Genomic DNA, 25,086 nt, shown 5'->3' with positions numbered 1-25,086 from the left:
ACGCAGTTTGTGTGACACAGCCAACTATTGTGCTTTATCGTTAGAGAATCATCTTTATAAGTTGTGTTAAAATATCCATAGAGAACCAAGCAATGCTGTCTCTTATGTACAACCTTCTGTCCTTGGGTGTGTTCTTATCCCTAAGTTAACCAGCTCCATTCAAAGTCATCTTTGTCAAGCAAAAGTGTATGGAATTGGTGGAAAGTAAAGGACTTTTTAAGTCATTTAAGTTTCTAACATACACATATATATTATATGAAATAACAAGAGAACTGTCCTCTTCTAACTATTTGATTTTGGTTGAAAAATAAGGTTTTTTAGTGTTTCTGCTGCAGCAGAAAGTGAAAAGTATTTTGCAGCAAACTGAAGAAGAAAAAACACAAAATCCAAAATTTTATGAAGTTCAGAATAATGCCTTGGAATGTGAAGGAATGGTAGGAGTATTTTTGCCCTGTCGTATAAGGCACCACAATAAACCTGCTTGCTTTATTTAGAGAAGGTCATATTGTAAGTTTGATTTATTTTCTTAATCTTGGTAGGTAAAACCACTGTGAGAGGGAAGGCCAAGGGGTGATTTTCATATTAATGTGCTTCTTGTTTTCTTCCAGGCGAGTACACAACTGCTGCAAATGCCGTCAGTGCAGCTTCACAGCTGTTGACACTCAGTCACTACTGGAGCACTTCAACACTGTGCACTGTCAGGAGATGGACATCACTACAGCCAACGGGGAGGACAGTCATGGCGTTTCGTCTATCAAGGAAGAGCCAAAAATTGACCTTAAGGTCTACAGTCTGATTAATCCAGACCCCAAAATAGGGGAACCCATATCTGACAGCATAGTGAAGAGGGAGAAGATAGAAGATAAGGAAGTGCTCAAGGAGAAAGGCTGGACTGACAGTCCTAGTGATGATCTTCGCAATGTGACCTGGAGAGGAACAGACATTTTGAGGGGGAGCCCATCATACACTCAGACCAGTCTGGGCTTGCTGACCCCCGTGTCTGTTGGCCAAGAGCAGCCAAAGCCTTTAAGGGATAGTCCAAATGTAGAAGCTGCCCATCTTGCAAGGCCCATTTATGGCTTGGCAGTGGAGAGCAAGGGTTTCCTGCAGGGTGTCCCAGCCGGAGCAGCAGAGAAAGCCGGGCAGCTGACCCAGTCCTACTCTGGATCCGGGGACGGCAAGGCAAAAGATGAATCCCAGTCCTTATTACGGGTAGGAAACTTTTTATTTTCCCTCTTGCTTTTTATAATTGCATGGATGTTATGTTTGATTGGCTGTGCAAATGATTTCTTCAAGTCCGAAATAACGTGCTTGGGGTTCTTTTAGGGCATGGAAACAACAAAAAAAAAAACAACCAAGGAAAGACTCAAATTTGTAGAGTCAAACTAGCAGGTAAATTTTCTAAAGTGTTCACATAAAACAATCTATATATTGATGGAGTATTAGTAAGCTTCTACTTTTGCTATTTAGCTCTGATTGAATTTTGTTTAATCATTCCTGCTAATTGTGCAGGTTGGTGATGCATTTGAAGAAGGGAGGTTTAGAACCCCAGAAGGCTGCACATCTGTTACATTGAAACAACTAATCACCTCTTAAATTTTGTGGTGGTGTGACAGTTCACACTTAAGCAGGATTTCATATTGCTTCATATCTAAGAATATGAAATGTGAGTTAAATATTAATAAAAAGTAACTTTTTTTGTGAAGCAACATAATTATATATCAATTTTGACACTTGTCTGGTTGCCTTGGAAGCAAAAGCAAAAGAAAAGGAAGGATCTCACGTGATAAGAGAAGGCAAATATTTGTCACACCAAACAATTCCTATTTTTTTTAAAACAAAAGGATCTATATACAAGGAACTTTCCCTTCCATCAAGGTGTGTTTTTCCTACTGTAGAGGAAACTGAGGTTAGAAAAGATCTCACATTCTGTGGAGCTGAATAGGGAGACAAATAAATGTTTTTCTCCTGAAGTCATCACATGTTTTCAGGAGCTGCTCCCTATCTGAATTTATAGAAACTTACCACAGAAGCAGTCAGTCTGCAAACAAACCTCACTAGAATGGAAGTGATGATCTGCTGGTTTCCTTTTTTGTCTTTTATAACAGCATTTATAACCACAGCATCAATTAGAGTAACGTGTAGAAAGGAAGATAAATGTTTTATTCCATGGCCTGCTAAGATAGTGCACAGGTATATCTGTCTGTACATACAGAAGTCTTAGAAGCTGTTTTAAATGAAGTCAGTGGTCTTGAAAATATTGCAGTTATTGTAATTATAAAATAGAGTGTCTGTGATTTAAACCCTGCGTGCAATTTAAGGGGACCACAAACTTTTGTACCTTAGTTATTGTTCTCAGATTTTAAGTGTATGAGAAGCAGTTACAGTATGATAGGTTTCTTGTTGCTAACCTGGATGTGTGCTCACTGTGGATGGCAGGATTGTATTTCTCTCCTCCATTAGGAAATATGTATTAAAATACATACATAAACTCATGCAGCAGTGGAATTCCTGCTGTACATATGATGTTAGTTACATCCCACTTCAGTTCTTGTACGGGTTCGTAGCCATATGCAGACAGATTTGCCAGAGGAGCCATTTAATCTGTGGTTTATCAGAATAGAAATGATTTTCATTTATTTTCAATTTTTCAAATATTTTCATTTATTTTTTGACTGCGAGAGGATGAAAGAAAACCAAACAAAAATCTACAAAGGGACATGGTAGTATGCAGAATCAGCTCTATAAAGGTCTTAATTTGGTTTACAGGTGGACCTGAAATCTTAGTAAACAGTAGAATAAGACCATTATATTACCTGTTTTAGCTATTGCTGAATACACAGTGGGAAACTGTATGCTGACTGCTTCTTAAACCCTTTCTAAAAATAACTATAGATGTTTTTTTAAAGTCTTTATGCAAAACCACTTTTTAATATATTTTTTTTTTTCAAATTAGTATTTTATCAGTTTGGAAATACTTTGATCGCTTCTGGGTATGAAAAACCTGTATCTTCCATACTTCTCTGGAAAAAAAAAGGTTTTACTTTTGTGTATAATTCTACTTTTCTTTTATAATGATTTATTAGCAGATTATGTTTATAGTGACTGATAAAATCATATCAACATCCTTCAAACAGGAATTTTGTGTACACCTTTACCTGCCATGCTCTTTGGACTCTATTGAGCAAAGGACTGGTTTATCTGTGTCGTTTCCTTAGTGACCATATTCAAATTTTCACTTTTCTTTGAAAATTGGGCAAGTTGCTTTTGTCAGCTTGAAATATTTTTTTAAAAAGTGGGGGAAAGGAGATTAACTATTTTCATCTGCTGAACAGTGTCCCTAATCTTAGATACTTCATCATGATTGATGGATAGAGAAAACAAAATGAGAATTGAAACTTCTTGAAGGTAAGGAGTGATCTGAAGGATAGGAGATGTGGGAGTGTGATTCTGTGAGTAATAGTCCATCTTCTTTTCAGTCTGTGAAAAAGATCATAGAAACCCAACTCCTTTAATTTGCTCTTGATTTAGTTTTAGTTATGGGATGCAGTACTGGAGCCATAAATAAGAAGACAAAGCAATGGTCAGCTTGACCACTGGGAGCTTAGTGTCAAGGATTATCTGACATACAGATGTGTATGCCTGGAAGCTCAATTGGCCCAGAGAGAAATAAAAATTTTACAGAAAAGAACTTGCCATCCATTTTGAAAAAGCTAATTTTTGTAATCCTGTGAAATTAAAAAAATGTGTTGTGTTGTTAAGCAAATTTTTCATTATAATCTACTTTTGCCTACATGTATTTTTCTAATATGAAATAGGTAGTAGGAGTAACTAATGCTGTCTAAAAGTTGGTCCTCTCTGAAAGCAAAATATTAACTCAATACATCCTTCTAGTATCATATAATGAATGCTTATGCAAAACATTGTATCCCAGGACGACTGGTGACTAGGAAACAAAACCTATAATAAAATCACTGTGGACACCTTCATTTTTTTCCCCCCTGAAGATTGACACAGATGAAGCCAAAAATTTGGGATTACTCAGTGAATAAACACTGAGAAATGGACTGAAAAAGAAAATTCCTAACACATCCCTTTGGTTGTACTGGCTATTCAATATTTATAAAGTGGTTCTGCTTATTACAAATGATTTGTAATTATTTGACAGCACCAGCAATGCTATGTGCTTTTAATTTTTTACTTTCTTGATGATGGGGGGAAGGGAAAGCAAAAATCAGTTTTTTTCACATTTTTTCAAATAGAGATTGATACTACAGGTTTAGAAGTGATTAGCATTTTGGTAAAATATCAGAGATAATACAAATCAACTGGAGAAGGGGTGAAAATATACCACAGACCACAGAAATTCTTAATGCTTACAGGATAATTAATTTTTGGAAATTGCTTGGAGTAATTTTCAGCTTTGGGTGTTGTCTAAGCCATTTATGTCCTTCCTTCTGTACATGATGGCCATTGTTCTTCCCCAGACTCTGTGCAACAGTAGATTGTTTGTGGGAGTAATTGGGGTAAGATTTATTTCATTTTTAGAAACTAAAAGACCGAATTGCTGGTGACCTTTCGGGAGCTAGAAATGAGGCAAACACACATGTGCAGTGGATGCACCTTTATCCCTGAGAATGCTTCCAAGCTGTGTGTGTGTAACAGAATCTATCTCAGGGGCTTGGTGCACTTCTGTGAGTAGCTTTAATTTATTTTTTTTATCAAAATATTTCCAGCAGCTGTACGTACAGTGAATCAGTATGTTTTGCAAATGGGAATTACCAAAAATGTACCTCAGTGTGGTACAATGTGGACATTATTTCTGCTCTTCCTTAGAGTAGCCGATTTTCTAGTTTAAAGATTTGTTGATACTGGAAGGTCTATTGAGATGCAAAAATGTTCCTTTTTTTGGGTAGCACATTGGCAGCCAGCAGACTCCAGGCCAGGCAGATTGTTTAATGCTTTGACAGTGCAGATCTTGGACAGAGGGAACTTTTTGCTAAACTGATTTTAAATGAAGTGTCCTGTTTTGGTCTGTATGGACAGAATAGTTTTCCACCAAATGGGAAATGGTAACCTGAGCCTTCAGACCTATACACAGACCTAGTTAGTCCACCTAAAGGTGTTGGTATAGACACTGTAGTTTAGCCAGCAGAGATGCAGTAATAACACAGGTCAGTGTGTCTGTCCTGCAGGGTCACGTGGACTTACTTTGTGTATTAACCACAGTTCCTGGAGGAGTTTGTGTACCATCAAAGGGAGAGAGATTGTCACATTATTGCAAAAATAATGTGGATTTTTATCAAAGGGATACTGCAGGTTGTAACATTAAATATATAACTGAGGTTATGTTAACCTTTGCTATGAGCTTTTTATATGGTGCAAAGGATAAAATCGACTCTTCTATTAAACTGAGATTATTTTGCACCATAATGATCATACTGTTTACACACTACAGGAAATCACAGTATTTCAAAACAATTTTCATTTACTTTGAGAAGAGTTATTTTCTTTTTGTCTGTGACATTTGCACTTGTGGTACTTCATATGGTGTTCTGGCTAAAGCTGGCCATACAGCTTTAAATTTGAGGGAGAGAGAAAATTAGAAAATAATGTTTCTTTTCTCCGTGTTTTGCATTCTCCTATGTGGGTGATTGGCAGAGCTAATTTAAAAATGAGCAATTGGTAGGTAAGTATTAAGTCTTCATATAATAGATTTAATATCAACATAGTAAATATCAAACACAATCCCTAGTGGCAAATCATCATTTCTCCTTTTATAAAGTACTGACTCCTGTTGTCCACAGAGCTGGGTGCCAAATAGCTGCAAAGCAGTGGAAATGCTGAGCTGTCCTTTGTGATTTCCAAAAGACTTCTCTAAGCACATACAATTCTTGGCCAGAAGGATAACATACATTTGAGATAAAACCCGGCTCTCTCATGCTGGTAGAAATATTGCTGCTGCTGCCTTGAGTGGGAGCACAAGAAGCAGCATGAGAAGGTTCAAGCACACAGAGTGGGATCTTGGTTTAAATGTGATTTTTTGGTGGTCCCTCCAGGGTGACAGATGGAAGTTTTTGTGGGTTTTTGGCATTGTGTCCCACTTCCAGCCACCTTCTCATAGCAGCATCTTAATAGTATATCTTCTGAATTAAATTCAATGCATATAGTTGTATCACACTTCTTACATTTCGATTGGTGTAAGTCTTGGATACATCCCTAAGCAACTTCAGGAAAGAAAAAGCAGCTCTTTAAACAAGAAACATCTGAAATAGTTTCTCTGTAGCTGCATCTCATTTTTTTCCCATTTCCTCTGACTCTGTTAGAGATCTTTCAGGAAGTATTTATAGTCAAGGCCATTCATTGCCATACGGGTCCTCTAATTAGCTGAGGGGAACTCAGCAGGCACTGTGTGTTACTAATGCACAGAGCTCTGGCAGGTCAGAGAGCTGACAAAGACTTTAGTTTTTTTATAAAGGCACCTGTTTCCACAAGTCTCTGCCTGGGGAGTCAGTGGGCTACTTTTTTACATTTAACTACATCCTGGAAAATGGCAAGAATCCTCCAAAAAGGAAAATGAGAAAATAAAGTTAGTACTTGAAGATAAATGGTTTTGAAGCTTTGTGTTTACCATGCAAAACCGAGGCGGGTAAAATCTCTGTGCTGGTGAAGGGCTCAGGAACGAAGCTAAAGAAACTTTCTGAAGGTTTTCAAGTAGTTTAGAAACAAACATGTACTTGGCTGCTTTTAGTAACTACTGGAACCAAACCCACAAGAAATTGAATGTTTTGCATTACTCATCCTGACAGTGATCAGATAGGACTAGAAAGTAACTTTTAGAAAAATGTTAACCTGCCCAATGAAAGGCATGTTTCTGGTTTTTGTGTGGGGTGTGTCTGTCATGTGGTGAGACAACCCCACCTCATCCATGTTTACCCATCCAGCAGGGCATAGGGTTTTTTTCTTTATTCTTTTTTTTTTTTTTTAATTCTTTTTTTTTCTTTCTCCCTTTTACGAAATGTGGTCTGGAAGAGAATTAAGTGATAAAATCATTATTTGGGTGGGGCAGGGTAATAATGCGAAAGGGCAGCAGTTACGTCAAAATCCGTGATGAAAAGGTGAATCAGTATGTGGAACAAAGGGCTGGGGATCTGGGTACGGGCCCCCAGGCCATCGGGTAGGCAGCAGAGTTTATTGAAGTTGCTGTGATCAATAACAATGATTCAGGCAGGGAGAACCGAGATAATTCTTGATTTAAAACAAGCTGCTGCATCTGGATAGATGAGATCGTAATGCAGATGAGAACAAAAGAGTGCTTTCTTATATTGAACAGAGGGGCCAAAACAGATTGATAAGCACATTAATTAGCTCAATTTTATATGCCCCTTCCTAGTTCAGGTAGGGGCAGAGGCAAACAGCACAGCAGCAGCAGCTCCCTCCAGCTTCTGCAGCTCAGAGAACTCTCACTGGGCAGCCTTGCTTAAAATGGGACGTAGGTTAATGCAGCCTCTTGCATGATGACTAAATTAAAGAATCAGTTGAGCTTTACCAAAGTTTTGAAAAGTTAAGTGCAACTATCACCATTATACAGCCCTGTTATTATTCTGTACTTAGCAATAGATTGTATTCCTGAAGTGAAATGGCAACTTCAATTGTATTTAGAAACTAAGGATAATCTTTGCCAAACTGGATCCAATGAGAAGCAAACATTCATGCTGGAGGACAGAACTTGCTGCTAACATGTAGATTTTCAATGGAAAATTAAATTTCACAGATGAATGCAGGCAAGGATTGTACATAATTCTATTTTTGCCCGAAGAACCATGGTGCTGAACAGTGAAAATCTGTGTGAAGATACCTCTAGCATCTGGCAGTGCAGAGTTGCTTTCTGTACTGAATTTCAGATGATCCCCTAGATGTATTTGGTAATTAAAAGACATAATAAATACACTCTTTTAGAGGAGGGATCTTATGACAGACAGCAAATAAATGTTTAATTTATTGGGCTAAGAAGGGAGCATTGTAATTATAATTGATTTGAAGAAATCCAGATGCTATCCACATCTGAACAAATTTAAAATGGTAAGGATTTATAAAGAGATTTATGAATAAACAGTGCACATACGTGCTTTGATTTTTGTCATGGGGGTATCTAGGGCTGATAATACAGCCAGTTAAAAAGAACAATTATGGAAAATAGTTGTTAGATGAACAGATGTGTCTGAAACAGAAATACATGTGTGTGTGTGTGTGTGTGTGTGTGTGTGTGTGTGTGTGTCTAAGGCATGATATAAGGTTTTCTGGAATGTCTTTTGTTACCTTGGCACTCTTCAGAATATGCATATGGTCACCTTGGAACTAGTCTTAATTTTCAGGTCTCTAATGTAGCCCAATTGATTTAGTGAACAATTTCCTGCTTAATATAATTAATTTACTTCTTCCACCAAGTTCTGTTTTTAAAATGAGGCTTTATAGGAGCTAAGTGGTTCTTGCTGATGTTTTTCTAAGCATTTTTTATGTATATATTTTAGAAAATCTTACATCTTCTTTGTTGGAGTGATAAAATCATGTATATGTAATATAAATCCATAAATATGTATGTTTATGTTGCATATTAACATTATTTAGAGTTCAGATAGGATATATTTTTTAGCATAAAGATGAGAGGAGAAATACTTTTTTTGCACAGTGTACAGTATTAAGTTACTGAAACAAATGGGGTGGTGGCAGCTCAGGTTGTGCAGCACTGCCCTAAGGCAGCTTGTGAGCAACCTTGGAAATCTTTGCGGAGTGTCCTTGGTCTGCCTGAGATTTCAAATCTCATCTTGGTGAATCACTAGGTTTGTCCTAGTTAGATGGTTAATTTCCTATGATTTCTTGGCTGCTCTAGACCTAATTCTGTCTGTAAAATGGTAATTTCCCATCTAAAAGGGAAGAGAGGTGTGTTAAACTCAATTGTGCAACAGTACTATGATAGTGGAAGCAAGAAGAGCATGATTCATGGTCATCCTGCATCAATATTGGTGGTTATCTTCTCTGACTGATGATGCAAACTTTTTCAAGAATACCATGGAAAGAGGAAAACTGAAAAAACAGATTTTGATTTTAATTTCAATTTTAATGTTAACTTTGTTAAAATTTCTATTCTTTCCTTCAGCCTTGGGGGGAAGTTAAAAAAAAAGTGAAACGAGGAATTTTGGAGCGAGACATTTGCATTTCTTGGTTGACTTAGACCTCATTTTGGTTTAAATGCCTCTGATGTGTATGGTAGCAAACTGCATATTTTCACTTATGGGAAGAAGTCTTTTAACGATGGCTTACAGTGCAGTCTTTAATCATGTAAGTTGCCTCCAGCTCTTACTGAGAGTTAGATTCCATCCTCTCCGTTTTCAGATGGGCTGTACTATCAGCTGTTTCTCCTTGCAAGACTGTCTGTGATTTGAAAATTGTGTTTAAATTTAAAAAAGTGAGGAAAAAAGAGAAATAATCAGAACGTTTGTCAAGAAATTTGCTATGAATGGGAATGAGGAGCAATGCAAACAAGCTTGAAATGAGTTTTAATTCACATGTTATTCTGGGAGCCTACAATTTCTGGTGAGAAAATGGCATATTTTAGGTCTATTTCCTCCAGTTTTTGGCATGGAGCAATGCCTGTTTTGTTCAGTCAGATGTTCAAATGGGAATTTTGGATGCTTAGAACTAATTTTAGTAGGTGGGGGGCAAATTTATTATGATTCTACAAATAGAGTTTGATCACAGCTGCTTCATTGCAATTATAAAAATTGGCTGTGAATCACTTAAACTATATTTACTGGTTGCAAAAAAAAATCTCATCTATGCAAAACTGTCTTGTTGCCCTTAAAGTTCTCAGTAATAAAATTTATATACGCAGTATTTTGAATTTGACTTGATCACGTTCCAGATTATTTTCATGCCTCTCTCCCCCCTTGCCCTAACAGTGATAATGTGCTCAAATGACTCTTCCATTCTTTCCAAGTTAGGCTGAATTTCTGAGCTTGTTCTGAAATTACAGTAAATCACACACAGACCTCTTAAGACTTATTAAAAAATGTTAGCAACTTCACTGGAAGTTGGGCACTTCAAAGCTCTCACTTCTCCAGTCTGTACATGACTAAAAGGCTGTAGGGCAAACACCACAAGGTAAAAGCTTACAAATCAAAGCAAAACTTAATATACCGCTATTATCCCCTTTATAAGACATTTGGAGAATAGTATCTTTGCATATTTATGAGCAGTTTTTTTTCTGATAGTAGCTGCTTTAATGTTCATGGATTTATGCTTTTGAATTAGAAAATACGGGGTTGTATTTTATATTTTTTCAGTGTTTCGTGGCAGCTCCTCTTTCAACACAAAATGGATGTATTCCAGACCTGTTTAAAAGTTCGCATTGTACAGAATAAATTTAGTCAACCTGTTTCTTGAGAAAAGTGTTTTCTTCACAATTCACTTATGGACTCATCCTGTGGTGATTATTTTGACATTACTCCCTGCAGCTGATGAAGAAGACAAAACATCCATAAAGCTCTCCACTGACAGCACAGTACTTGTTAGTGTATTACTGCAACCCATTTATATTTGACTGAGGTGTGCTAGAAAGTTAAATATTTCCTTTTGTTTAAGATTCTCATAAACCCTACTTTATGCAAGGTTTTAGGGGTGGAGAGAGTTAATGGAAAATGTGATTAAAATCTTGTCGGCTTCAAGGCTTGTAAATATCTTGGCACCTACGTATGTTTGTGTGCATACATGTGTATGTTTACTAATTTTAAATTAGGTTAAAAATCAGAATTAAATTAAAAAATCAGATTCATATTTAAATTCAGAGTGAAAAATGGTTTTCAGAAGAAAAATTTCTGTAATTATTTAGCAAAATGGTTTGTAGGACAAATATTAATAATTTTAAAAATAAAGAACATGTTACAACTTTACTGATTTTTCCATTACAGAAAATTATGTTCTGCTTAGCAGAAGTTCTAAATATATATTTCATGCCTTTAAGACTGTAGTCTTAATCATCACTTAATTGATTTGCCTTTGCCTTCTAATAGTGAGCTAAATGGTTGAAGAGCAGAGGTCTTTGTAGTGCTTATCTGTAACACCTGTCATGTGTGATGTAGAGACTTTGAAAAATTAAGAGGACAGTTGATGTCTGTTACACTTGGACCCTCAGTTTCTTGGTGTAAATGACTCTTCACATTTTAATCAATCCTCGTGACCGTCTTCTTGTATCTCAGGAGAGGTGTTGCATTCAACTTCATTGCCCCAAGCTGGCATTGGTGTAGACCTCTAGACAAAGTTTTTCCTGAAATGCATTATTTCAGTGAGCAAATAGACAGCTAAGTGAAACTGTAATCACTGCAAAAAGTATTTGAGGGCTTTCTTAGTGATACCCTCCTTAAGAGGTGAAGCATAAGCCTCTTTGGACACCAGTCCCCCAGGTACATCCCTGTTGGAAGGAAAGAACATTTTAAAAACACTGTGTTGAGAAATATTTTATCTATGCTGGTGCTGTCAGTCCCTGGCAAACAAATTAAATTTTGCAAGCATTGGGAGGTGAACTGGAACTTCATCCAGCGGTCCACACCAAAGGGCTCCCAAGTGCCTGGAGATCTGCTGGATGTGCCTGGTGTTCTGCCTGCCTGGCTGTGAATGCCTCTAGACCCCTGCTGTCAGCTGTTTTTACAGTATAGGTTTGCTTCGCTCTTTGCTTGGCCAGGTTGCAAAGAAAGTTCACTAAACCACTCTTTTCTTGTCTTCTTCAGCTTGGTTTGGCTCTCTCCTCCCTCAATCTTTTATGGAACTCACAGTTTACTATAATACAAGTCATTAAAATTCTCCAGATTGGGAGCTGTCTTTTGAAAGAAATTTACCAAACCATTCATTTTGTTATAAAAACTGTCTAGGCTTTCTGATCCGCCTTTCCTAAAATATACATTGTCTGCATTGCAAATAGAGGCTTTCTGATGGGGAGAGATTAAGCAAAAGTGGCTGAGTCTCGTCAGCGCGTGTGCTGTGCGTGGCTGAGCCAGGTTGCTGGTCTGCAGGCTGTGCTCTGACAGGTTTGCTCTGCAACGCCTGCACACAAACGGCCCTCGCCATCTGATACCCTCCCGACCAAAAACATTCTCATGGCCTCGCTCGCTTTCATCAGCACCACTTAGGAAACCTCAGCTGGTGGAAGGAGACATGTTGGAGCACAGCAGAAGAACAGAATGGGTGAAACTACAAATTGTTAGTCTGTTAAACACAGATTATGTCTTTGGGTACAATTCCATTAGCGACTGAATGAGTCTGGATGGGTAGTAGCTTGTGGAAGTATTTGTTATGACAAAACCAAGTTTTCATTAATAGACAAAAGTTATCCTGTTTTCCTCTGTAGTCTGGCCAACTTCAAAATGTTTCAAACTAATTTCAGACTTGTAAAACACTGTCTATCAGATACAGACATATGGATTGAACTAGTAATTTGTTTGCCATCTGCTGATAAAGGAAGCAAGGCGTCTAAGTAGAAAATAAAGAATTCACTCCCTCTCCCCCATTGGAATGTCATATGGTGCCTCTAGTAATTGTTTGTATTGACATTTTTATTGATTGCTATGTAGTGTTACACTGCATTGACCTGAATCTGCTTTCAATCTCATCATGATGATTTTTGTTTGTTTCCAAAATAACTGTAATGATTTGAGCCTTTAAATAATGTTGTTAGAAAATAACCCACTTTAAATCTTAAAAAAATAAATTGATAACCATACTTCTTATTGTGTGAAACTCAGGAATCGGCATATTCTTTTGCTCTGAAAAATAAAAAGTCTTTAACATTACTAACAAGGGTTAATTAAAATTATATTTCTTTGTGGCCAAAATTTTCCTGTTCCTCCTGAAACTTCAGGAAAAACAATGCAATTCCCAACATTAAAGCAAACAAATAAATCTGTCAAAACTTTTCTGGGCAGGGAAACAAGGGTACTTAAACTTTTCTGGATTATTGTCTGTCAGTCTTCTCTTTCCATTCCTGACAGCTTGTGCAGGTCCAGAGTTTGTCCCCCAGACTTTTTCCATAGCTATTTCTTATAGACCCTGGTTATCTCTGGAAATAACAGTAAGTCCATAACGGAAGTTTAAGTATTTGTTCTTTTAGTTAATGCTTCCTATAGGTTCGTCCATTTTCATGAAGCATCTCGAGTTTTTCTTTTTAAAAGAGGCATAGTAAGTGCAAAATGCAGTAGCTTCTCGGGAGGTATGCTGCCTTCATGGGTAATAAAATACAGTCTCAGTCAGCGCTTAAATGCATGGAACCTTGATTAGTTGAATAATAATAAATAGTCCTTTCAGCCCTAGTTCTTGGTAACTTTTTTCACATTGACAGGTACTTTATTTTTCATTGATTTCATTAATCTGTTTTGAACCGACAGTGCTAAAAATATTCTCAAGCTGTGTTTTTAAATGTGAGTTATGTCTTCATAAAAATGCTACTGAACTGTTGATTTTCTTTAATAAGATAAGCCCATTTTTTTCTGCTATAGTTGGATTATTAATTGTCAGAATGTACCAGAGAGTTTCTATATGTACTTTAAGTAGAGGTAATATGCAAAATCACTAATTGTCCAATATACTGTTTTCTCTTTTGTAAATATCTTCGTTTTTCTAAAAATTGCCATTCCTTATAATGACTTGCAAAATCTATGAACAATGCAGAAACCTTCTCTTTTCTCAGTGTGCTAATGAATGGAATCATTTGAAAAAAGCTAAACAAATCCATAAATAAAAGAATCTTCCACTACCTAATTACCATTTTACGTTTGGAATTTACATTTGCATAGTTACTGCAACACTAGGAACATCTTAACCAATTGACATTTGTTGCAGATATACACATAGGAGCTAGTAGCTGTGACAGCCAGAAGTCTACAAAGTAAAAGGAAAATTCAGATGGTTTTGACAAAGGAAGAGCTTAGGCAGATGCTCCTGTGGGGGCTTATGGAAGGCCTTGAGCCACAGCAAGTACAGCCACTTATTACTCTATATTGCTATATGGTTTGCTGCTTGCAAAACAGCTCCCTGCTGGTTTTTATGGCTTAAGGTATATACAGAATGTGAAGTCTGTTCCTATGCTGTGTTTCTATGCCATGTTCGCACTTTTTCTAGATCTGCTCTGCATCTCATGGGCCCATTGGTTTTTGTTCTTGTTTCATTTCACTGAAAACATTTTCCTGCTTGTAAATGTTAACATGTACAACACACATTGAGAAGTATACATCCAAAGTGTTTTTATCTTTTCCTAGTTGTTGTTGTTTTTTTTTTTTTTTTTTTTTTTTAAAGGATTTACCATACTGTGTGGTACCTGACAATTCCAATGGTTATAAAATGCTTTGAAACATGCACTGCAGTCTATAAAATACAGGCATTTACAATATATTGACTACAGCAACAGAGTCAAATTACTGCTAAGGAAATACAGCTTGACAATAATCAGGAGGATATCAAATATTTAGTCTGGTTTTACCTACCAGAAACTGGCGAACTTGCTGATGAACATGTTCTCCTCAGGGTATTGAATAGTTCTTCACAGGTTAATGTTTTTAAGTCCACGATGTAGCTTGTTAGACTGTTTCAGAGGAGGTGAGGGGGATGAGTGATGGGTAGGAGGAGCCAAGACCCTTCTCTTCAGCTGTATGATCTGGGACAAAAATGTATTTTGTGATTTTGTAGATACAAACTTTTATTACATAGTATCTTTCAAATAACATTGAGATTTATGAATATTGCTTTGGAAATACTGAATATGAGGTAGTTTGGAAGCAGAAAGGTTTATAAAAATAGCTGAAATTTTATATGTCTACTATAGACATATCTCTTGTTTCTCTGAGCTGTTATTTTGCAGACCAGTTTGCCTTCCTGTGATGCTATCACACTTTTGACAAGAACAAATGGTTTCAAAACTATTCATGTCAGGTCAAGATGGTGAGAACAGCAGATAGACATGAGAACTGTGACTGCATAAACAACATACTCCCATCACCGGACTAACACAGGTCCAGGGAATTGGCAGCATCGTTCTCACTGCTCAGATATTGCCAGCACACTATTCCCTGCTTCTAGCACGAGAGAATTGACTGCAACTGTTTATTTTCAACACATGGTTGATATCTTTGTCTGTCTGTCTGTAGATCAGCTGTGCCTTGTTAGGGACTTTACTCATGAGCACTGAGAATCTTGCTCAACCTTTCATCTCCCTGCCATGTAAGTGTGGTTTGTTAGAAATAACTGAGAAAAAATGTAAACTTGCTGAAATGACTACAAAGTCCATAGTCAGTGTCAAAGGAGAGAGGGGATGGATTGAATTGAGGATGTATGCAAGAGATTAGTCCGTGCCTTCTCAAATAAATTTATAATATCTGTCTAGATGGAGAAAGAAAAACTTAACAGTTGTATTTACACTTTGTGAAACATCAGAAAGGATATTTCAGCCTGACCAACTCCTCGTGGTCTTAAGTTTCTCTTTTTACCGTGCAAAAGCATGACAGTGTGGTATTGCTGCTCTGTATAAGCCTAGAATATATCCATATGTTATACAAACCCCCCTGACTATAGATATGTAGCACATGCTGTATTTGTATGAGTGAACCTGCATAGTTCAGATAAGAGGCTGTAGAGACATGTGCAGCTAGTAGAAGCATAACAACAGGAAGGATATTTGGGAGGATTTGTGCTCTCTCCACTTTAACCTTATCCTCATGATGATCCTGTTCAGCATTGCTTCAATGAATCCTGGAGAGCAAATGCTATTTAGTTTTGCAGTTTTTAAAGGGTGAAGTCACAGCTCTCAGGTGAAGCTGCTGTGATCCTTCTGTAGATGCAAAAACCGTTTTTTTTTTTATGGAGGAAAATCTAACTGGTTGTCTGACCTATTTGCAGAATAGGTTGCTGTCAGTGGATTCAGGTGACCTTTAGCACTTATGTCCACTTCACACTTGTTATTCAAGGGACTCAATAGAAATTATGTGTCACATTTTTTTGAATGTGCCTACCAGTGCCTTCACTGAATCATACTTGTGCTGCTGCTACTGCTCTGCTTTCCTGCTAAACCAGGAAGACTCCATCTGGAGACCAGCTGAGTTTTCAAAGTGCTGATAGTGTCTGCAGTCAGGACAGAATTACAAAGGAGTGTGGATTTTCCCATGCAATTTTTTGATATGGAGCTGCATTCACTGTCTTGCAGTTGTCAGAAGTGCTTCCACTGCTCTTGGTTTCTTAAGTTGTAAAGCAAGAGTTGTTTTCAATAGCTGTCAATGAGTGATCAAACATTTCAGCCTCCCATTTCTTCTTTCTGAACAGTTTAAATAATGAACAAAATTATAAATATGCTTTATAAATCTGTATCATCAAATTTAGAATGCAGATCTGATGACTTTGGAAAATATCTGTTTATCCACTGGATAGTATTATATTTTATATCAACTTTTAGATGTGAAACATGTTAAAATAAATGGTATTTCCAAAGGGAAAGTCAAAATGCGTGCCTTTCTCATCTCTTAGGATTTTCTGGAGAACTTTAATATGACTGGTGTACCTATTTCGCTTTCTAGTTCCTATGTGCAGAATGTCAACCTGCCTCATCCTCTTCTAAGAGAAACTCTTGAAATATTCAAATTACCTCTCATTAATAACACCAGGAGCAAAAATGCTGGAAGTATGATGATGACGACACTGTGCCAATGCAAATCTGTAAAAAAAAGAAAAAAACCCCTCCCATTTTTGTTGAAATATTCAGTTAAGAAGAAATTACCTTTTTAGGTGGCAAGGAAAGTGAACAACCTTTTTATCATTTTTTCTGTGTGCATGTTGAAATTTTTTAACCAACATTACCATCGTTTGGTAACTCCAAGGGCTCTGTGGCATTAAGACTGCAAAAGGAATAGAAAGGCCACATTAAGAGAGTTTATGAAGTTACTGGGAAAAACAGTGTAATGATAGGTGCAGGGAAAAAAGGCATATCAGAGCTTCAAAACAGATGGAGTCCTCTAAGGAAGCTGTCTGAACATGGCCTGGGAACTATAAATTGCATTTACAAGACAGGGCTTTCACTGCAGATGGCAGATTCGCTGTTGGAAGGTAGAAGCCAGAGCAGGGCTGTGTGCATGAGAACTGCATTGAGTGTGCCTAGCACCTTGTGTTTGGCATACATCGAAATTTAAGCTGGAATATGAATTTAGAAAGGCTGTGCAAGTTCAGAACATGAAATCTGTTGTAGTGTTCAGAAATCCAGAAACTTGCTTTCAGGCATAGAACATTTTAACTTTAAATAAAAAGGCATAATAAATTTTTAATCCTTAAACTGCAACAAGGTATTAGCTTTGAATATCATTTTCAATCACTCTTATATTTACATATTACAGAAACACCCTCCCTTTTTCCCACGTGCCATGCAGTTGTCATTCCAAAGTCTCCAGGTCAAAAAGAAGTGGTTTCTCTTTGGGTCTGTTGTCCCATATTTTATTTGCCCATTTGACCTGGACCTGATTTCAGTTTAATAAATGAGAGTTTTTTCACGTTGGCTGTGACTCCTTCTCTAGGGAATGATCCCTAGATCTTAGGGAAAAACAACCTTTCTGAAGTTACTCCATCCCATGGACTTTCAGGGCGGGACTTGTCTCATCTAATTGTGATGGAAGTGTCTGTGCCTGAGTTATCTGTCTAGGATTCTTGGAGCCAATGCAAATTTAAGCAACATAGTTGTGAAGTGCAAAAGTGAGTTACCAAATCCAAAAAAAATATTTCTATATAGTCAGAGGACTGTATATTGTTGGCCATTCATTGTATTGGCTTTATCTCCAGTAACTATGAAGGAAGCCCAGACACTTACACCACCACACAGCAATTACAGGAGGTGATAAAAAGAAAAGGAGTGCCTGCTTCTGCTTTGTCCGAATGGCAGCCTTATCATTGGAGGTAGGAAGCAAAATTTTGGCATATCTGCAGTTAATGACTCTTCTGTCTCCGAAACATAATTTGTCAGTTAATGGGAAATACTAGTATGGTTTTAATCAAGAAGACAAGGGGGAGGTTTAGCTAAAACTTACAACATTATTTAATGGAATAATTATTTTTTAATAGTTTTGTTTTTCTTGTTTTATATATGTGTCCAAATCTCAAGAGTGGCATTTCTTTAAAAAGGGAATCATGTATGGCTGTTGAAGATGAAAGCTTCATTTTCAGTGCTAGTCAGTCCTTGTGCAGAGCAAAATCATAGTCATTCTCTGTAAGTATATGTAAAGACATGCTAGATTGATGGCTTTGTAAGATAAAAGTAAAATCAGAGGGAATGAAAAGGCATTTGTGAAGTAGAAAAAGGGAATATGATGGAAAGGAAAACTTGAAGAGCTTAGTTGGATAAAACTGGGGATAATTCCTTCACTACATGAGGTATGTATATATGAAGAATGAGTGTATCCTTCTGCTTGGGCTAACTACTAAAAAGTCAGGAAGACACAGCCTGTAAGAGCTAGGACAGATAAGGAAATAAGGGATTTGAAGAGAAAGCATTTCAAGGAGTTAACTAGGTAAAGTGGCACAAGAAGCTTAGTCCCAAGTTTTAAAATAAGATTTTTTTTCGTCTCAAACAAGCTTTTAGTGCTGTATTTCTCTATTTGTACTTCTCAGGGTGGTGTAAATGCCTTTGTTCCTTTTAGTTCTGTGAAATCCATCCAAAGTGCAGTAAATATTCTGCTAACATCCAGTTTAAGTTAGTGGAATCCTTAAGTGATTATCAGTGGAATCCTTAAGTGATTATCAGTGATTTTTCTACCCTTTATACATTTATCAAATGTTTCAATCCTGAAATGCAAACTCTGACCTAATGTTCTTGGTGGTTTCTGTTAAACATTCAGCAGTGTTTATTTGGAACAGCAGCTGAGAAATGAAGACAGGCTTGCTCTCCTGCTCCTCTACCACTGTCAGTAGGGTCAGCATTGTGTGTGGGTTTCTTCATTCATATTCAGGCCCAGTGTACTTTTTCATCACCTCATTTAGCTGACCTGTACCTTGCAGTTGCTGGGATACATAGAATGAATTTCTACAAACTGTTTGCATAGTATATGCTCTTAATTTTGTATTTTGAAACCAGATTTGTGTGTCTTACTAGCTGGGGTAAGTGATTAAATGATGGGCATGGACTACTACTGAAAAAAAAAAGAGTTCTTCAAAGAGAAAGGAAAAAAAAGAAAAAAGCTCCATAACTGCGTTCATATGAGTCAGTCACTTTCTTACGTACAGAGTGGAGGCAAGAATGCAGAATTTGTGAGCTGAAAATATGAGAATGCAGGAATCTTTCTATCTCCTAGAAGGAACCTAAATGAGATACCCATATGAGATAATTAAGAAAGGTAGTTTTCTTAGGCTCTTTCTGCAATGAATAAAGAGGTATTTCCAGAGTGTAAATCAAACCAGGAACACATCTGCCTTCTCAAATAATTTCTCTGTACCTTGACTGACAATTTAGTAAGCCCCAACAATGATTACTTGCCTAATTGAGGCCTGTAAATTAGGTGACTGAGAATGAATTGGTATTAATGAACCCCTGTAATTCTTTGTATGTTACATTTGGGGGAAATCTGGTGTCCTACAGGCAAAAAGCAGATGAGTAAATTCAAATATGCAAGTCCAAGTGGCGCTAGATAATTTCCCACTCAGGTATGTTGATACAGAGAACTGTTTTTGAATGAGTTAATTCTGCAAAATGCCAAGGTTTGCCTGAAGGTGATCCAAGAAAGATGAGGATTCAGCCCTTAATGTCCATTACAGACTCTTCTGAATCCTCTGTTACAAGTGCATAACACCTTTCTTAACACTTCTTTCTGTCCAAAGATCTCCTAAGCTTATCCAGGCCCCAAGCACCAATCACTCAAGGACTAAACAAACAAAACCACCTGTATTTTGAGGTGCTTACAAAAGAAATATCTTGTGTTCATTCTGCACCAGGCATTAGCAAACAGGCAGGGTTTTTACAAGTGAGAGCTGTCGGAGATATTGTGATAGGTGCTGAGCCAGGTGAGAATGCAGAGCTGTGCGTGGAAAGTGGAGGTGTTAAGGATTGGTTCATGGTCATAAGAAGTCCAGGAACTAAAAAAACCTCAAGCAAGTAATGGAGCAGAACCCTCATAATACTTGGAAGAACCCAATTGCATGGAAAATGATCACCATCTACAATGGGAGTTTTCTAGATTATGAGTTTTCCAGATGGCAATTTTTGGATGTTTCTAAATTGTTTTATTCTTGAATTGCACGATTGACTGCTTTTTTAAAGTTGATCTAACCTCTTCACTACAGAACAATCTGTAATATCTTTGCCTCGCAATTTGTTCTTTTGTGTTTCCCAATACAACTAGCAAATACTGCTTGACAAGATTCTTTGGTCATACGTCACTTTAAAACTTGTTGAGGGTACTAGTGTGGTAATGTTACTGATTATATTTAGGCAGCAGTGTGTCTTAAGCCCTTCAGGTACACTAAGGATGAAAGGCTGTCCTAATGGTATATATTTTTTTTTTTTCTCTTTCTCCAAGGGAACTGATGTGTCTCTCATTTATGGGTTTATGGGCATTTTTATTGCAGCAGGGAATTTCTCCACCCCAATTTTACAGGGCAACAGTAAATGCTCAGCAGCTGGGATTCTTGCAGCAATATGAGAAAGTCTTTCTTAACATTTCCATCTTTATAAGAGCAGTTACAAAAAGGAAACTTTGATTTCTCAAATACATTAATTTGTGTGTTGATTTTTATGTTGCTGTTTTTTTGTTTGTTTTGTTTTGTTTTGTTTTTTTAACATTGATGACTAGTCAGGTAGAAGTTACTTTTTTCTCCTGTACTTTGTAGTAAACTGGAGAACTGCTGTGCCAGGGTTTGTTGCCTCTGAACTGTGGTGTGAGGATAGATTAGGGGTAATAAAGTTACTTGAGCAACTGCATCAATCAAGTTCTTATACAATGTCTGCATAATAGATAAACACAATGTTTTATGAAATAATGGTATTTTTAACAATGTGTTACAACATTTACAAAACAAATAGTAGGTCAAATTTAGTGCAACAGTGTGACACAGTGTAGGAAATAAGATTCTCCTTCCCATTCATTGTAAACCTGCAGAGAGAGCAGCAGGGCTTTTTGCTGGGTCAAGGTCTGGCTGCTGTGACCTCCTGGAAGGAACGTGGGCTGTGCATAGCTTGCAAAAATTGCGAGAATCCTAGTACAGCTTTTCTTTAGGATTTGCAGCATTTAAGATGAAAAGTCTATGTAGTGTTTAGAATATTCCTTCTTACCTTATTTTATTAACGAGTTCATAAATGTCTTCCACTATTCAGATGAGAAAAGGGGTTTTCTGATGAATGTAAAATATCTTTTGGATAAATGGTGGCCAAAGAACAACATTTGAGTTCCTCTTGGAGTTAATTTCAACTGAACCAGTTGTGTAATACACTGTTTTAATTGTAAAGAACACATTGAACCTAGTCTGCAAAGATACAGTGATAGAAAAGGTTGGCTGGTTTTTTGAATGCAGTGAACAAAGGCAACGTGTACTGTCAGCTCTGAGTGCATTAGTTTACACTTAGACACAACAGCGTGGTGTGTCTGTGCTGGATGGACAGAACAAGTTAGTTAATGTGTTCTAACAAGGCCTGGCTATCATAGCCTGGACAAGGTCTATCACTGCTTGTCACTCACTTTATATGGTTGTTCATCTAATAGTGTTCACCTCTTACAGTGGTATACAAATCCTCGATTCTGTCTGCAGCAACAACTAGGATCAATGCCTGAGTTACAGCCTCACCTAGTCATCCCTTCTTTGGAACATGGAATCCAGATCATTGGAAATAGGCAGTAAAAGTGAACGTAGGAGCTGATCCTTTCAGTATAGCTATGCCAATATTTTGATAATTAGATAAAATTTTTGGTTGAAAGTGATTATTTTTTTCCCTGGTAGTATTGCAGCCAAATACTGGAAATTGCATACTACTAAGAGTATTTTTTATTTGTTTCTTGTTTCCCTCTCCCCAGTTCCTCTCCAGCTAACCCACTGGTTTAGTTATTAGCACCAGAGCCTTTCACACAGTGTTTTGAGCAGTTCCCTGGCTGCAGTTCACTCAACCTTGACGTAAATCTCCAATAAGTACTTTGTGAGAGGTTAGCCTTTTGTGCAGGGTGTGTGAGAAATCTTGCCTGACCAGGTTTGTTACAGAAACCAGTGTCAAATTGCCTTGCCCCAAGAGTTTGAATATGAAAGAGGGGGATGGGGGTGGGGGACTCATGCAAAAAAACTCCCTCACTCTCCACTTACAAGAGTGTAATTGTTTGGAAAAAAACCCCAGTGTTTGGACTCATGATGTTTTAGTGCTGCTCTGCCTATGCCTGGCACTGTCAAGTAAGGCTGTGATGATTTACAGTCTGCAGGTAGAGCAGAGAGTATGTCATTCATAGAATCCGCCTTCTGTGTCTTGCTTGTTGAGGCTGGTTGCTTTTAATTTAATCTATTTGATCGTGTTATTTGCCTTAGGTAATCAACAACCTTTCATGTAAATCCTAGCCAATCTTATAAAACTAATGGAAAATAAAAAAAAAAAAAAAATACACCAAAACATTGCATGTAGTCATGCTTTGGCTGTTGATGTCAGCGGTGTCATAGCAAGGCAAATGAGATATGCAACCCTTCCTTTTTATAAGGAACATGCCCTCCCTTCTTTACAGTTTTTTTTTGTTTGTTTGTTTTCTTTGTTTTGTTTTGTTGTTTTGTGTTTTTTTGAAGAAAGTTACACCCTTTGGAAAATGGAAACAGTATATTATCTTACCTCCTCAGGGCTTGGTACGTGAAAGACCCATTGGAACCTCTTTGCCATTCTTCCATACTGTGATAAACTGGATTGCATCCAAATAGATTTAAAATTCAACATCTGTGCTCATCTGTTTTTGTTAACAACCTTCACATTAATTGCAGTTGTGCAGTAGTGGAGGTCTTTTGGATTAACTCTTCCATTCATGGGAAGTAGATCCACAGAGTTTTCCATGAACATTTTGGGTTTGAGGTTAGGGGCTGCTGGAATGCATTTTGGCAAGTCACCCAGGTTGTCACAGTGCAACAGTAAATGGCAGCAATATTACTCAAAGGGAGTGGGGATTTTGCCTTCACAAAACCGAGAAGCAATGCAGCACCTGCAACAAGGGATGAAAAGTTGCCTTTCCAGCTAAGCAAGCAGGGCAAATGAATTTCCTTGGAAGGGAGATGTTGCACAGAGGCTCACTGTGACTTATTTAATGCATCACTGACTTCACAATCTGGTTTGAAGGTTTTGGAGAGAGAGAAGGGGACCGGAAGGAGGAAAACTCGTGTAAGGAAGAGGGAGAGTCTGCTGCTTTGCCAAGTGTCATGTTCAGTTGGAATGCAACAATAATAAACACAGACTTTGAAGGCCATTATTTCCTTAGTGCTAATTATCTGCAAGAACCTTGACAGGAAGGTACAATCTGAAGTTAAGCCAGTGAGTGAAATACAAAAATCAGAGGAGACTGTCAGTCATCTTACGTTCCTGAAGAAACTAATGTGAGTTGGTGTTGATCCATGAGGAGTTATTTTATATGTGTTTTCATCCTTCTTTCTGTGCTTTGATTATACATTTAAAAATGAAGTGCTTATCGTGGTGAATTCCAGTGAAAATTTAGCTACAATGCTTTCAAGACCACTTTGCATTTTGTTAAACAACTTCTGAGCATAAAATAATCTTGAAATCTAGTGTGTTGCTTCAGGCTTTTGAGATATAAATTTTCATAATGGCTATCAGTATCATCATCATCAAAAATATATCCTTGCAGTGAGGGAGAATTTAAGCATTATGATTTGGCAGTCAAAAGCAGAAGATGACAAAGTTAACATTTTCCTGTGCCCCTTCAGACTGCCTGTTTATGACTTGGTTGTCCTTTGCTGTCTGGTACTTTTAAAATGGGAAGTAGAATTGGATGTGAAATGAATTTGCAGGGTTGTGTTGTCAGACTCCTCCCATGAGGTACACAGTTGTCTTGATGACATTTGCTCTGAATTCCTCCTCAATCTAAGCTGGCTGCAGTGTATCATAACATGGATTTTCTTGCTTGCATAATTGATTAGCTCAGACCCCAACTTGGCTTACCCGTAAGATGTAAATGGCCCCACTGAACTGTATCCCATCACCAGGATCTTGTTGCAGCATCAATGCCCTGGTTGCTAGCGGGCTGGGAAGCAAGATAATGTATGTTTGTTGAATCCTCTTCCTTTTGATGTGAGACTTTTGTCTTTAAACTGTTGGCTAATTGCCATTGTTTTATCTGACGATGGTATATTTGCTCTTTACACAGCTCTTTCACCGTTGCCTTTATTAGTTTTACTTCCCTTCTGAAGACCCCTGTTTGCTTTTATTGTTGTGTTTGTGTTAGGGAGAGGCTTTCATTGTTTTCTGTTCCCCCCATTTTTCTCTCTCCCCCACCCTGCAATTTCTCCTTTTCCGCTTCCCTGTCTTTTGCAAGTGCCTGATTAATTCTTAATAATACAAAAACACATTAATGCCTAGACTTCTCCTCACCACTGTTCTCCTCATTTGTCCCTACAAAGTTAGAGAGTATATAGTTCTTGGAACAATAGCATAAATTTTAATTAAAACTAACATGGTTCCAATGAAATGTAAGTAGACCTTGCCTTCTTGTTGGCAATAGGTCAAATATTTAAAGCTTTTTGCTGACCAGCAGCAAAACTGCCGATGAAAATTGTCTTATTTACTCACTGATCAGCTAATTAGCTTGACTACCTTTCCAAAGCTGAGAGTATTTGTTCCTGATGCAAGCTGCTGCCAGGGTGGACTTTGGAAACTTGCTTGGAATGAACTATAATCCCTGGTGGAATTGTGACTATTAGTGCTATTATCCAATGGTTTAGGATGAAGTGTGGTTAAGCACCAAAAAAGGGCTTCCTCAGTGGATAAATGGGGCTCTGTTCTTTCCTGTCCTTCAGCAGATCACAGTTACCATAGGTATCAATTCATTTCTCTAATAA

At 37.5% G+C, this 25,086-nt stretch overlaps 1 protein-coding gene across 5 annotated transcripts in view; it reads left to right on the top strand.

Moving 5' to 3' along the window:
* The window catches only part of TRPS1 (transcriptional repressor GATA binding 1), a 212,069-nt gene that overhangs the window by 62,880 nt on the left and 124,103 nt on the right, over positions 1 to 25,086 (top strand). For all 5 annotated transcript variants that reach the window (XM_033064258.2, XM_033064240.2, XM_033064248.2 and 2 more), the window contains one exon: positions 609 to 1,212. In XM_033064258.2, coding sequence (XP_032920149.1) covers positions 609 to 1,212 — 604 coding nt within the window. The remainder of the gene's footprint in view (positions 1 to 608; positions 1,213 to 25,086) is intronic.

Source organism: Catharus ustulatus, chromosome 1 (assembly GCF_009819885.2).
Source record: "Catharus ustulatus isolate bCatUst1 chromosome 1, bCatUst1.pri.v2, whole genome shotgun sequence".
Taxonomy (NCBI): Eukaryota; Metazoa; Chordata; class Aves; order Passeriformes; family Turdidae; genus Catharus; species Catharus ustulatus.
Note: the sequence above shows the minus strand (reverse complement) of the source record. Positions and strands in the feature narration are given on the sequence as shown.